Source organism: Anabrus simplex, chromosome 3 (assembly GCF_040414725.1).
Source record: "Anabrus simplex isolate iqAnaSimp1 chromosome 3, ASM4041472v1, whole genome shotgun sequence".
Taxonomy (NCBI): domain Eukaryota; kingdom Metazoa; phylum Arthropoda; class Insecta; order Orthoptera; family Tettigoniidae; genus Anabrus; species Anabrus simplex.
Window position 1 is genome coordinate 451,555,558 of NC_090267.1, and position 14,250 is coordinate 451,569,807.

General features: G+C 40.1%; 1 protein-coding gene across 1 annotated transcript in view; it reads right to left on the reverse strand.

Moving 5' to 3' along the window:
* The window catches only part of LOC136866853 (dynein axonemal heavy chain 1), a 1,878,455-nt gene that overhangs the window by 1,835,403 nt on the left and 28,802 nt on the right, over window positions 1–14,250 (reverse strand). The window contains exon 3 of the mRNA XM_068226864.1: window positions 11,421–11,739. Within this exon, the coding sequence (XP_068082965.1) occupies window positions 11,421–11,739 (319 nt within the window). The remainder of the gene's footprint in view (window positions 1–11,420; window positions 11,740–14,250) is intronic.

Genomic DNA, 14,250 nt, shown 5'->3' on the forward strand with positions numbered 1-14,250 from the left:
AATATTACAGAGTCGATAGAAAATTTAATGTGACCAAGCTCGACAGCTTCAGTCGCTTATGTGTGGCCAGGATCCAGTATTCGGGAGATAGTGGGTTCGAACCCCACTGTCGGCAGCCCTGAAGATGGTTTACATGGTTTCCCATTTTCACACCAGCCAAATGTTCGGGCTGTACCTTAATTAAGGCCTCGGCCGCTTCCTTCCCACTCCTAGCCCTTTCCTGTCCCTTCATCGCAATAAGATCTATCTGTGTCGGTGCGACAAATCTATATATATAGTGAACCCGACAGGGGCATGATCCAAGGACCTTAGGTTGATATCGATCTCCGTAATTACGCACGCAATGCTAATAAAGGGAAAGAACGCTGAAAATGATTAATATTCATATCATTAATAGAGGTCATACCGAAACTGATTAATATTCATACCATTGAGATAGATAAATTGCGTATTTTAAAATTATTCTACAAGATTTCTTTGTCTGCGACTTATTGCGCAGTATTATCCTTTGTGTAGCGGGGGCCCCGGAGATGAAGCCAAGCCAACTTAGACCCGGGAGGGGTTATGAATGGGGATTCCCTGTGACATCACTCGAGAGAAGACATCCCTCCTCAAGGCTCACAGAATGAGGGGAAACTAATTTTTTCGAAACGGAATATAGGAGCCATCTTGGAATCGGACTGGCCAACTTAATTACCTACGATCCAGAAAATTAATAAAACTCAAATTAGGGGCGCATCTCCCGATTTAAAAGGGATAAATGTCATTGGGACATTTATTTAGAGTGTTTAATGTCTTCTTCCGTGATAACTTTCAGCCGAAGAAAGAATACTGTGTTGTTTCTGCGTGGAAAAGTACTGGGGCCACCTGTTTAGTCTCACGACAGCTCCTCGAGATCGGGACTTCACCCCGTGTGGTAGGGGAAGCAGAACATATTTTAATTAATTTAAAGAGATTCACCGAAGGATAATTGAGTGGTTATGTCTCAATCGCACCAACTAGATATTGGTCACCGGTCACCCGTACTATTTTACCTCGAGTACGCCGGGAATAGGCGCTACGCAAATTTGTGGAAGGGGTATCGCTCCCTAGTAAAAACTACTGCAGGAAGGGACAAGAGTCAGTCGGGACTCGTGGCTTATAGACGGCGAAGCTATGTGCAGTCGAGCTTCCAGCGATCTTTTGTTTGAGTGAATTTAAATTTAATTTACAAGTGAAATCGTGTACTGTGCGTAAATACTGCAGAGATTGGATAGACGCGATGCTAGTGTCTAAACTTTAAAGATCAGGGACGTGTCGCGAACATTTAATATAATTTGTAATAATATTATTATTATTATTACGGCGCTACTGTGTCGAGTAGTAACAAAGGTACGCGGAATCCGATACTGAACCGCGGATTGCGGAGTGAGGTCCGATATCGTGGCTGGACGTTCACACTGAATGTAACTAAACAAATCTTGGAATAAATAGTGACGTATTGTGTGCCTCAGGAATACTGCCAGCTGTTTCGTCAACCTAGATCAATGGACTCCCGGTTGGAAAGAAGAATGGTGCCTCCAGTAACTGCTTTGGTGCCTATGGGTCAGCACTAAACCAGCAATGGACTTCCTGAGCTGACAACGGGTCATCAAGTGATGGAGATGAGTATTAATCATATTTAATATGACGTGATCAGATTGGGCGGGGAACAGTTATCATTACTTGACGCTATAATGTTAGAGATTGTAACTTCAGTAATGTAGATGTGCTACCATGATACACGTAGCTTCTATTTACTTTATTTAATTAGTAACACGTCTGAGCAATCAATTGTAAATAAAGGTGTAATACGATAAGTTTGCATGCAGTAGTAGATTGACTTAATCATTTTATTTGGGGAAACTTGTGATTATTGATGCGTCAGGAAACCAATTTTTAGTAATTCAGAGTAATTCAAGTTAGGCTGTAGTTAGTCCAGCGTTGATAATGCATGGCTGGTAAGTAGTGTAATTTTATTCCGTGAGCACCCAGAACTACGAGATATGACTTCGGAACTGACACCACAGGCCTCCACTGACATATATTTAGATAGGAATTGTACAATTTTAATTGGCAAGCTTATCACAATTTAAGTGCAAATTGAGGAATATTTAATTCATAATTGTATTACCGTGTGACGATTTTATCAGAAATCACAATTTAGATATGGATTAATTACACCGTTATTACGAGGAAGTTAATTATGATCACGCAGTATGGTCTAATTTCCAGGTAAGTCGTGTAGGGAGATAGTGTAATGATGAACCCAATAATAATAATAATAATAATAATAATAATAATAATAATAATAACAATAATAATAATAAATTGTAATTATGGTAATCATGCAAGTATTGGTATCATAGAAACCGGTGTCGTGTCGCGGGATCATGATATTGTAAACGAATGTGTGTGTTGAATTGAAGTGAAGTATTGAGAGCCGATGTAATTTGCTTAATGAACAATGAAGCTCAGTTTATTAGTGAACGATCCCCGAGATGGGGTGTTTTGTTAAGAAAGAGCGTTATGCCTCTGAAGGCCGAGGCCATTGACCACCCGCCGTGCAGGGGTTGGGGCAGTTGACCTAGTGAGGAGAAGTGTTGGTTTTTTTTGTATGCTCGTCCGCTCGTAGAAGGGGGAGCCTTGTGTTAAAGAGAACGAGGCCCGGAAGAGTCGCCTAATAATGGAAATATTCAACACGCCAGAATGATGTAGTCGCTAATAAATGACACGGCGATTGTTACCAGTACTTGTTAGTTTACTGTCATTACTCATTTGAGGATAATGTAGCTTAGGGTTTTCAGAGTCCCACTTCCATCCAAAGGGGTGTCAGTTCGGTTCCCGACAGCGGCATTGGTACCCCAATGCTCAACCGAAGGCTGGATGTCTCACGTGTTTAATGTATATAATTTGTGTTCTCTAAGTGTTTATGTATCTTGTTGTGATTATAATTGAGTTGCCGATGGTGCTGACCATCGGGGTGGTGAATTGTATACAAGTAAGGGTCGGTTCAAACCCGGGCGTTTGTCCCACATTTTTTATGAGTTCCTTCTTGGTACTTTGTTGGGGAATAGTTGTGTGTTTAGCATAGGGATTGCTCAGACTCGTTGCATGCATGTTAATCCTATTGGTCAATGATATCACATAGCCTCAGTGTCTATGATAAGTGTTTTTCCGTTCGAATCTCGTCATAATGGATCGCTCTGCGATAGATAATACTCGGATCCATCACATACGACTAAAAGTCGATAACAAACCACAACAATTGATAATAATCCATGTAGTTCATTTGTATATAAATGCGTCATTACCATCATCATCATTAAGGCCTAATAAACCACTTGTATTAATCTAAACTTTAACCCGAATGTGTTCTCATTGTAATTAGGTATGATCCGTCTCCTGCCCTGTATGCCTTTAAGCTAAGTCTAGTTAAGCGCCTATTTTGTTTTATTCCAACCCGTTAACGCCCTGTAGATATCATGCCGGAGCCATTATGTGTAGGGCCGGGTGCAATAGGTCTATATAAAATAACAGTTTTATCTGTACATTGCTCAGAATTTGAAAAGAATGGTATTTCCGCATCGGTCATGTCCATAGTAACAAGGAAATGCACTTTTTTACTTTTCAGTAATGTCTGTCTGTCTGTCCGTCTGCCTTATGTATGTATGTATTGAACCCTATCGGTCATTGTTATAGAGGCATGATTTTAGCCTGTGGTATCACGTACATTCAAGACCACCCTGAAGAACCTTGGAGATGCTTGTATTTTAATTTATTGTCTGGGAGTAGTTGAGTGGTGCAGTGCTCGTGGGAATGGAACAGCTAAATAATTAGGAAATCTCTCGAATCTCATAAGACAAATTTATGACCCCAAGCCAAGCGAGTTAATTTAGACGCAGGACGCTAAAACCCTTTTAAAGAGGTGGCGTGTCAACAAAGATTTGGAGCGAAAAGAAAATTAATTTATATCTTAAAGCACAGAAGAAATGCATTTAATCTGAGAAGAAAATTGCAACCTCCATAAACCGAGCAAAATTTTGATATGCGACTTGGACATAACTAAAAGTGCATATGCGAGATTAGTACTTAGCGCGCTTCTTGCAAGGAGACCGCCGGAGGGAGAATCTCGCGGGAAAATCATTAGCTTGGGTACGCGAGACGTGTTATAAATATGCAGCGGTAGAGCACTCGAGACGGCACTCTTTTACTGTCTCGCGACTGCGACGGTGTGATACTACTCCAGGAGGACATCGTGAATCAGATCTAAGCGGCGAGCTGTTAACATTCAGTACAATCTACTTGGGAATAGAAGTAAGTAAATAATCTGCATAATTTAGTTGAATCTTTCAGACTACATGTGTTTGTTTGCCTGTCATGGAAATGTACTGCTAATAACTCCACTATCTCGCTTGTACTTCGTATAGCTTTAAGGACCAAGTATTAGAAACGAGGTTCGTAATCTTATTATAGCTCAGATGATTTCTGGCCGTTTGGAAAAATATTTCTGTGATAGAAAGACTGAATCTAGGCACAATATGTGAAAATGTGAATGATGGGTGTACTTGACGCCGTTCTAAAAGGAGCTTTAAAACGTGTGAAAGGGGCGTGAGTGGAGACTGACATTGTAGCAAAACTCTTGGTAACTTATGTCTCTTTTACAGTTTCCCTTCACGTATACAACGTGAGAAACGTCGCAGAGAACGAGAGAGAAGAACAGCAAGCTGTAGCAACGGAGCAGCTGTCGAGACAACCGAGCATCGACGTGGGGACTCCAGGAAGGCGAAGCTTACCACAATACCGGAAGAGACACTGGACCACTTTCACAGAAGCTGTCGAAGAATCATTCACCAGCCAGCATGAATCCAGCGATCTACATAACTTTGCAGATGGCAGTGTCATCTGTCAACATGAGATAAGTTCCTGGGTTCCATAGAGAGCCGCCTCACAATGTCATCGGTACTCCCAGGTCAGACAAACCCAATTTTTAATTAGCATGGGCTAGATTAAAATTAAAATTCAAGGTGGCGTCAGCCACGACAGTTATGTAAATAATGGTTTGTGTAGGATAGATATGCACAGACCTCGAACTCTGGACGGTAGAAATGGTTGTATATTTTATATTTTCCCCTTGTATTATGTTTCTATCTGTTCGCGGCATCTTTTATGCATTGGTCACGTTAGCTAGGTCTTTTAGCCAGACACGGGAATTTCAGAAGCAGAGGATTTTTATTTCATTGGTTATTGTACGTAAGTTTTTCATACTGGAGACAGATTCCTTGACTTACACAGGTTGGCATGGCTGGAGGTGTTAGACATGGTGCTATTGCTTCATATGCACGGTAAAGATAGCTAATCGCACGCATGGACGTTATATGACTGAGTGCTGTTGATATGATGAATAATTTTGGTACTGCCAGGGAATTGAACCCAGGTGTCATGATGAAAAGCCCTATGGAGGCAAAGTATGTGAGAGTTATATGACTGAGTGCTGTTGATATGATGAAGAATTTTGGTAGTGCCAGGGAATTGAACCCAGGTGTCATGATGAAAAGCCCTATGGAGGCAAAGTATGTGAGAGTAATATGTATGTCCAAGCCCTATGAAGGCAGATATGATATGATGAGATAATTTCAGCACTAAAAGGTTAGATGTGTGTTAATGTAAGGGGTAAGAAGTCCCTGTAGTTGAACAGCTGTGCGTAGTGTAGGGTGGCGGGGGAGAACACTGTGCCATGTGACTTGTGCGAGGCAGGGCAGTCGAGTGTGACGTCATTGACGACAAGATTTTGTCGCTGTCTGCGTGTTTGTTTTGTTTTCAAGTGCTTAGGGGAAGTTGCCCTCGGCTTGTGACCTTGACTATAGCTGCCTGTTAGGACCGCAGTTCGTTTGTTTGGTTTATATTATCTTGTCTACTTAATCTCGCCACATGTTTATTTCGCCACGTATTGTTGGAGCGGGGATATTTATGAGTTTATTGATAAGTGTGTGTACCTTAGTTAGGTTGGACTGTGAGCTTTCATCCAGTCCAGGTCTTGTACTGCAAAGCTTTGATTACGGAAGAGTATGGGTTCGAGGACATGTGACGCAACGTTTTTACGCATGGGAGATTGCCTTTTGATTTTTCCTTTTGCCCAGATAGTTCTCTTATCTTCCTATTTCGACTTATTCTGTTGTTCCACCCTTATACCAGCCCGGCAGACCGATGGTTTTGTGATGTGGAGGTCCTAGGCGATATCATAATGGAATATATCAGATATTCAAACTCTTTATAGATATGATTTTGGATTTAAATTTTTTGTAATAAATTCATCATGTTATTTTATGAATGCAGCTTGGTTTCTCGTAATTTTGTCATTTTTATTTTAGATTATTCTTACCTGATATGTCACATATCCTGTTGTTTATCGTAATTTCGCCCTTTGTTTCCCCTTGTACCCCTGAGATGTGCGTGACTGAGTTGCTGTGCGAGGATATGTGTTCAGGTAAGACTATGTGCACAAGCTCACGATTGTGGGAGTTTTTTCACTACTGTGCTCTTGGTTCGAGACCGGTATTCACCTGGCCGGAACCATAGGGCCCTGTAGGGCACAGTATGTATGTATGTATGTATGTATGTATGTATGTATGTATGTATGTATGTATGTATGTGTGTACAATGTACACGCATAACGAGAAAACGGCTGAAGAGAATTTTAAGAAAATCGTTATATAAAGACGGAGGATGAGCCACTACAATCTAGGCTATAAATCATTTTATTAACGCTGAGTGAAATGGTAGTTTAGGGGAAGGCCTAAAATGTAATTCTCAAATATTTATATTTTTAGTGGTCCTACGATAAATATTGCATAACCAAAGTTATATAGAATTAAATTTCTGATCATTTATATCTTATACATTTTTACCGCACCGGCTATGATAACACAGATATTCATGAATTAGTATTTTTGTTGCCAAGTCCATATTAACGCCGAGCCACGACAAAATGGGTTAACAGTATTTAATGAAAATCGGTATGTAGAGTCGGGGAATAAGAAACTACAGTCTAAGCTATAAACAATTTTATTCACGCTGGATTAAATTGTAGTTTAGGGGAAGGCGCCTAAAATTTAATTTTGATATACCTATGTTATTGGTCCTATCGAAAGGTGCTACATAACAAAAGTTATAGAGAATACAATTTCCGATTAATTAGGCCTATGTTTTATTCAGTTTTACCGTACTGACTATACATAACAAAAGTTATAGAGAATACAATTTCCGATTAATTAGGCCTATGTTTTATTCAGTTTTACCGTACTGACTATGATAAGAGTGGTACTTCGGAGTCGGAAGAAAACTAAATGTGAATGAAGGTCTACAATATCAAAAGCGCATAACATTGATCAACAATATTACCTTCACCACTGTTTGTTGTGACCTTCTTTGTCTCTTATTCTGCCACTCGACTCCAGTTGATGGGATTACTGCTGCGTATCGAGTATAACAGACTGACTGAATATTGGCGGGAAATAGGTGAGGAGTTAGAAAACTTTCTTCTTTAGCATGCCATTCCTCCGGTTCATAAATTTTCTGATACTGCTGGTACGTAACACACTGGTTCATCACAGTATTCCAGCCATTCAATCCATATTATGACGCGCTACTTTAAATGTGTAGTGTGCACACTTAGGCCCAAGGCAGAGGCTCACTTAGTAGTAGTATGACCTGGTCTAGAATTACAACTTAGGCATCTTCCAAATTATAGCACCACAATTCACTAAATAATTCAAAATTCAACCTTGAAAAGAGCCGTTTCTTAAGAAAAGCTTCTTCCTCTTCACTTTTGTCAAATTCTACATTCATTTTATTCCAAATTAGCAATTGTTCCTCTGGCTTGGAGGAAAAATTTGCCTCCATGTCATATAGTTTCTTTCCGCCGCCAGTGTAGTGAATTGAGATTTTCCGACTCATCGGGTACTCCTAGGCAACAGATTAGTAAAAGGGCACTCTCCACTATTCGACTCTTTATCAAAATCTGTATCATCCCCTCCCACCGCCGAAGGGTGTTCACAGATCGCGGCTGTCTGCAGATTGGTCATTCTAGCTCTTTAGACTGTTAGATCGGCAGTGTAGTAAGTTTACTGTTCGTTAAAAGCGAGAAAATGTGTGGTTTTTCATTTGATCGAGTACTTCATATGAAAGCATTGTTTTTAATCGCGCCATTCCTAGTAACGTGGTTGTAAAGACCTATGTTTATTTCATTTGGGAAAACCACTAAGACTGTCTTTTTGAGGATGTAAAAAGGCAGGTGGAGAGTGAGTGTCTGCCATTATAATGAAAACTCCCCAACCTGATTGCGATTGATGGTAGGCAAGCGGGCCTACCATTACAATGAAAATTCCCTAACCCAGTCTTCATATGAGAAAAGACGTTTGGTGACTTCCCGGTCGCGTTTCTAGGGTAACGTTAAGAGCTATGCAATTTAATACAATCTTGCTCACAACGTGTACAGCGCCTAACCTAGAATTCCGTATACAATGTAGAATTCCGTAGCGAAGCACGGGTACATCAACTAGTACCAATATATAATGATCTGTTATCAGTCATATTTTTGTATATTTCTAGAATGTTTAAGTGCAGCGAACAAGTTTCAAAATGATATTATTGTTAAAGTGACTTCCTTCCGTTACTACAACATGTTTTTAAATTTCTTTATAATTTGTTTTGCGTCAGGCCGACACAGATTGGTGTTATGGCGATGATGGCACAGGAAAGGTCTAGGACTGGGAAGGAGGCAACCGTGGCCTAAATTGAGGTACAGTCCCAGCATTTGGGGCTATACCTTAATTAAGGCCACGGCCGCTTCCTTACCATTCCTAGGCCTTTCCTATCCCATCGTCGCCATAAGACCTATCTGTGTCGGTGCGACGTAAAGCAAATAGCAAAAAAAAAAAACCTGTTTGAAGATGCCACTTGAATCTTGCCTGCGCACTAGAATTTCCATTTCGAGTGGAGAAGAATGGCTCCGTAAAAATTGGCATATGTAACTTCGCTATTGAAATAGATGTACGAGTATGTGTGCATGAGATGCATCTTTCTTTTTCAACTTGAAGCATTCATCTCGCCACTAAAGATGTTCAGACATATTCTCTCACATAAAACTATCATTTACTGCAACGATTCATACTCTGGGTCCATCCATGGACTTCAGGGAATCCGTGAAAATAAAATAAGAATGTTACTTTTATATTCACTTCAATTTTAACACGAGCAGCAGACCTTTGTGAGGCATATATTCACCACTTGTTTCTATCAAAACAAAACAAAAAACAAAAAATCGAAATCGATTGGATATCAAAGATGGCATGCATGCTTCCTTGTAAAAGACTATTCCAGAGTTTCATCATCTTACTGATGTCAAATCAAAGTAACGCACTCATTGAAAATAACTGCAAATCTGAATTAAAGATTTGTTTAGTTTTATTCAGTTTCCACCTGATGATTGTATTTCATTTCTGCATGGAGTAGCCATTAATTTTCGCATGATAAAGCACCGAAAAACATAATTTCTGATTAATATTATTTACTTTATTCATACTTTGTGCATATCGGTGCGGCATCACATTACGACCGCCTGACTAATACTGTGAAGGACTGCCTCTAGCTTCCAAAACCGCGACCACTGACTGAGACATCGTCTCACCGAGGAGGCGGAAGTTATCGTGGGCTATTTCACACTACTAACGTGACAACAAATCTTCCAGTTGGGGTACACAGTGGAGCGGTGGTCATGAAGCACGAAACTGCTTCTTCATGTGAAACCAAAAATGTTCAGTTGCGTTCATACCAGGGTTATTTTACGGCTACGGCATTAAAATAAAATAATTATCATGTTTTTAGAACCATTCCTTCACAATCCTGGCAGAGTGGCATGGTGCATTTTCCTGTTTGAAGCGACCGTCACAAGCAGGGAATACTGTTGATGTGAACTGAAAAACTTGCTTCACCATGACGTCGAGATACCAGACAGCCGTTAGAGATTGGTGTACAGGAATAATGGGCTTCAGAATGGCCCATGACAACATCGCCCAGACCAACACACCCCGCCCACCAGCCTCAATCCTTCAACATTGCAACCTGTTGCTATAGCCTCCGATGGTGATCAAAGTACACACGCTTGGTTGTCGACCTCCCTCCAATCATCCACAGTCCAGTGTCGATTTTGTGCCCACCTTACGCACTGCTATCGGTGGAGTGCGGTCATTATTGCGATATGATTGGATCTTCGACTCCACAGTCCTATGCACAGCAGTGTTCGCTAAACCGTGAGCTGTGAAACACTGTACGTATGAGTCTAACTGTGGCGCTGGGGTCGCTACGACCAAATACGCGACAACCTTTGCTGGCCTCTAGCGTCAATGAGCCCCTGCTGACTTACGGCTGGACAACGAAACATTGTTTGCCCACCGTTGCAGCACTCTCGGTACGTGCTCACAATAGCGACATAAGAGCAGGAAAAACGCTGCGCCGTTTCAGAGATGCTGGTACCAAGGCGCCGTACCACCATAGTCTGATCTCTATCAAATCGTTATTGTCAGTAGTTTCTTGAAATTATGAGAGAATTTACTGAAATATAACATTATTATTATTATTATTATTATTATTATTATTATTATTATTATTATTATTATTATTATTATTATTATTCCAAACAAAAAGCTGGAAAATGATTTTAAATTTTAAATTACAAAAAAACATCAAATATGGTATAACAAACGTAATGTACTTTTATCAGCATGTTCCCAAATATATTAGTTTTCATTTATTATTGAAAACATGCAGCCCAGAAAAAATTACTTGTCTGAGAAATCTATGGGTTGAAATAAATTATAAACGTTTTTTAAGTTCGTGAGTAATTTTGCTTCAAATTTCAGCGCCTCGTTAAAATTTGGTGTACGATTTCCTTACTTAACAAGAGATCTATTTTATCGCTTTAAGTCCAACATTTTATTTCATCTTTTTCGAAACATTGTACATACTATACAGCGTTCATCCTGTCAGTTTTAGGAGGTTACAGCTAGACTACACCTCACATGATTTCACTTTGTGTATTTTGAAGTTCAAAATTCAAAGTACTTGTCATACCATTATATCAGTTTACCTCTTAATATAATTATATTAATTAAATTACGTTTGCTGAATCTGGAATAGGCCTTGAACTAAAAGTGACCTCTTTTAATTTTTACATTAACTCAATTTCAGTTCAATAAATTGTAAATCTTTATATTCCCTGTTCCCGTAACATAATTCATTTTAGATTCATTGCTATTTAACTTTCTACAGTAGATTTCAATCATGAATTTATTTCCCTAAACATACTCCTTGTCTTAGCGTACGAGAACCAAGAATGAGTTTACCTGCGGCTGCCGCTGCATCCAGCAGTTAATGAAGGGTTCAAGTCCCAGCACACTGGGTTCCAAGTAAACCATTCCACATCGAGACACTGTGGCTGGGGAGGCAACGGCCAGATCTGCCACTTCAAACATCATTGTCATTGTTTCTAGAAGCTTGATGATCTCACCACTGCTGAGACAGAGCTTCTTATTATCATCCAGGACAGTGTTCATGTTCTCGATCCACACAGCGTCTACTGGACCGTCGAACACATACCACCGCTTACAGAGGTCTGTAGCGGCTGCTCCCATACGGACGAGAGATGAAAGAATTCCGTCCGTCCTGCAAGAGAGGTCAGTCATTTAACTATGAGTAATGATTTAGTACAGATATCTTTATGAATGCGTAATACTACTCGTTCATATTCTCATCACGATATCTCAAGAAGCATCAAACCGATGAGAGTTAAATTTGGACTACAAGTTTTTCTAAAGAAATGAGTAAGAGCTAAGAAACGTCAATCAAGCACATTCATTTCTGTTAAAACATATTCCTAACAGTACACCATATATTCTGTTATGAGACAGAATGAATTCGTTACTTTCGTTGATCTCTTATAGTCTCATTCTTGCCAACTATTCCACACCTCAAAAATGGTATTATTGCAAAAACACAATAAGCCGCGGGAAGACATTATCGACGCTTGGCTTAGACCACAGGAATGTGACTCAGGTATTTGCACTGCCGGTAATGCTAGTAATGCCTTTCCTTACGCAATCAGTCCATGTTGCGAATGCTCTGAACGTGTAGCTGATAGGGTTGGTGTCAACTTCAGTTGGCTTGGCAGCCCGGTTGGTGGCCATAATCGTTCATAATCGCTTTTATGGTCTGACACCGTAGCTAGCCGGTTCGAATCACAATGTTGCCCGTAGGGTAGGAGAGGTAATGTAGTGGTGTACAATTTCTAATCACTAGATTGCGTGCCAAAAGCGTGGATTCGATTCCAAACCTCTCTGCAATGTTCATATGAAGTGAGGCCGAGAATGATGGCCGCCCTGCACCCGGTGGTTCCGTGACGTAGTACTGTGGACTGCGTCATTTTTGGCTAACACCATGTTGTAGATGTTGATTCGTCTGTCAGTTGGTGACATCAAGCCTTGAGCAGACCCCTTGGTATTAGCGAGTCTACTCTTGTATTCTGCGTGTCTGACGACGAAATGTCTGTGATAATCTATTATTTAAATTGAGAATTTACTAACAGCATATCACTATCACGGGGCTATCGAGAGAAATGGGAGGTTGTCTTTTCACCCTGCGTAATCGAGAATGAGTATAGTAATCCACTTACAGATTCGAGCTGTATTTTTACACCATCTGGTTCGAATCGGCTAACCACAATGTCAGAACAATGCCGAGTACTTGAATGAAGTTTCTAGAGCTAACGCGTTTGGTACAGCGAACTGGAGCACAAGGCGAGACATTTTTTTAAGAATTTAATTACCAAAAATCTCTATGCGAAGAATGAGCAATTTCTCTAGAGACTGATAAAATGCCAGATTCCTCCACAGAGAGATATTGACTCCAGGCCTTAGAACCTTCTCTTTATAAATGAAATGACGTCTGTCTGTGTGTCTGTCTGTTTACGTACATTACGAAACGACACTATGTCTAAACTACTGGGTGAAACGTCATGCAATTTTGCATAAATATTCTTGGGGGGAATGTGTCACGTGACTATATTTTTACTTCAAAATATTGAAAATATGCTACTTGCGGAATTTCCCGTAACAGAGCAACCCATGAATGCTTAGTGTTGCATATGTGCAACGGCGTGTTGGTCCTTGTTTTGTTCAGTGTATGAAGCTGTTTTCCTCTCCAAGAGTGAAAACTGCGTTTCTGGTCTGTTCATCAACAGTAACCGCTCGATTGTCGACGAACTGAAGTTTGTTGTGTGTTACAGGCATCACAATGGCGTGCCATAAGAAGTAAGATTTTCATATTTTATGATTTGGAAATAATTAATTTCTTCTAGGAAATTCAGAACGTGAAATTTCAGGAGGTGAATTTATCAGAGTTTGAATGTAACACGAGTCCTTTTAAATTCATTATTCGTGGGTGAGTGAGACGTGGATATTCCTGGCGCTGCATATTCGCGAAGGTACAAGGTCTACTGTTATGTATGATATGAATTCGGTACTGAATGGTGTGTTATTCACATAAGAACCATTCGTTTCTGTACATTATTATTATTATTATTATTATTATTATTACGGGGTTACCCGTGGAATGCAGAGGTGAAAGAAGGTGCGGGCTGGAATGGGTCTATCCACAAAGCTGAGATATGAATTAAAATTGCATTAAAGGTTATATTTTCGAAAATATCAAAACTTAACAATTTTCACATAAAATTTCAACAAATAACAAGTTAAATCAGGTACAAGACCAAGAAAGCCAAGATTTAGAGACAATTTAACAATCTGGGCCTCAAGCCCTAATTTTTACAATTTCTGAGCTCACAGCTCACAACCACATATTTACCAAAGGGCAGAAAACGCCTAATTTCATGGAGCACTTGCTCCCACCTAGCAATGTCAAGCCTCCTAGAGGCACATTTCCAATACATAAAAGAGCTGACCCGCTCTCAGTTTTCCAAGCCTAGTAAAGGCATACCATACCTTACACTCACTCGCCATCAAGGCACAAATTACACCACTGAAACGGGGGGTATCTTGTACCCAACCTATTGGGCCTTAGTAGAAAAATAACAGGTTAAGTTAATGGCCCAAAATGGAAGATGGATGGAGGCGAGAATTTACACTCCTACATGAAACTTCTTAAAACCTACAAGGCACT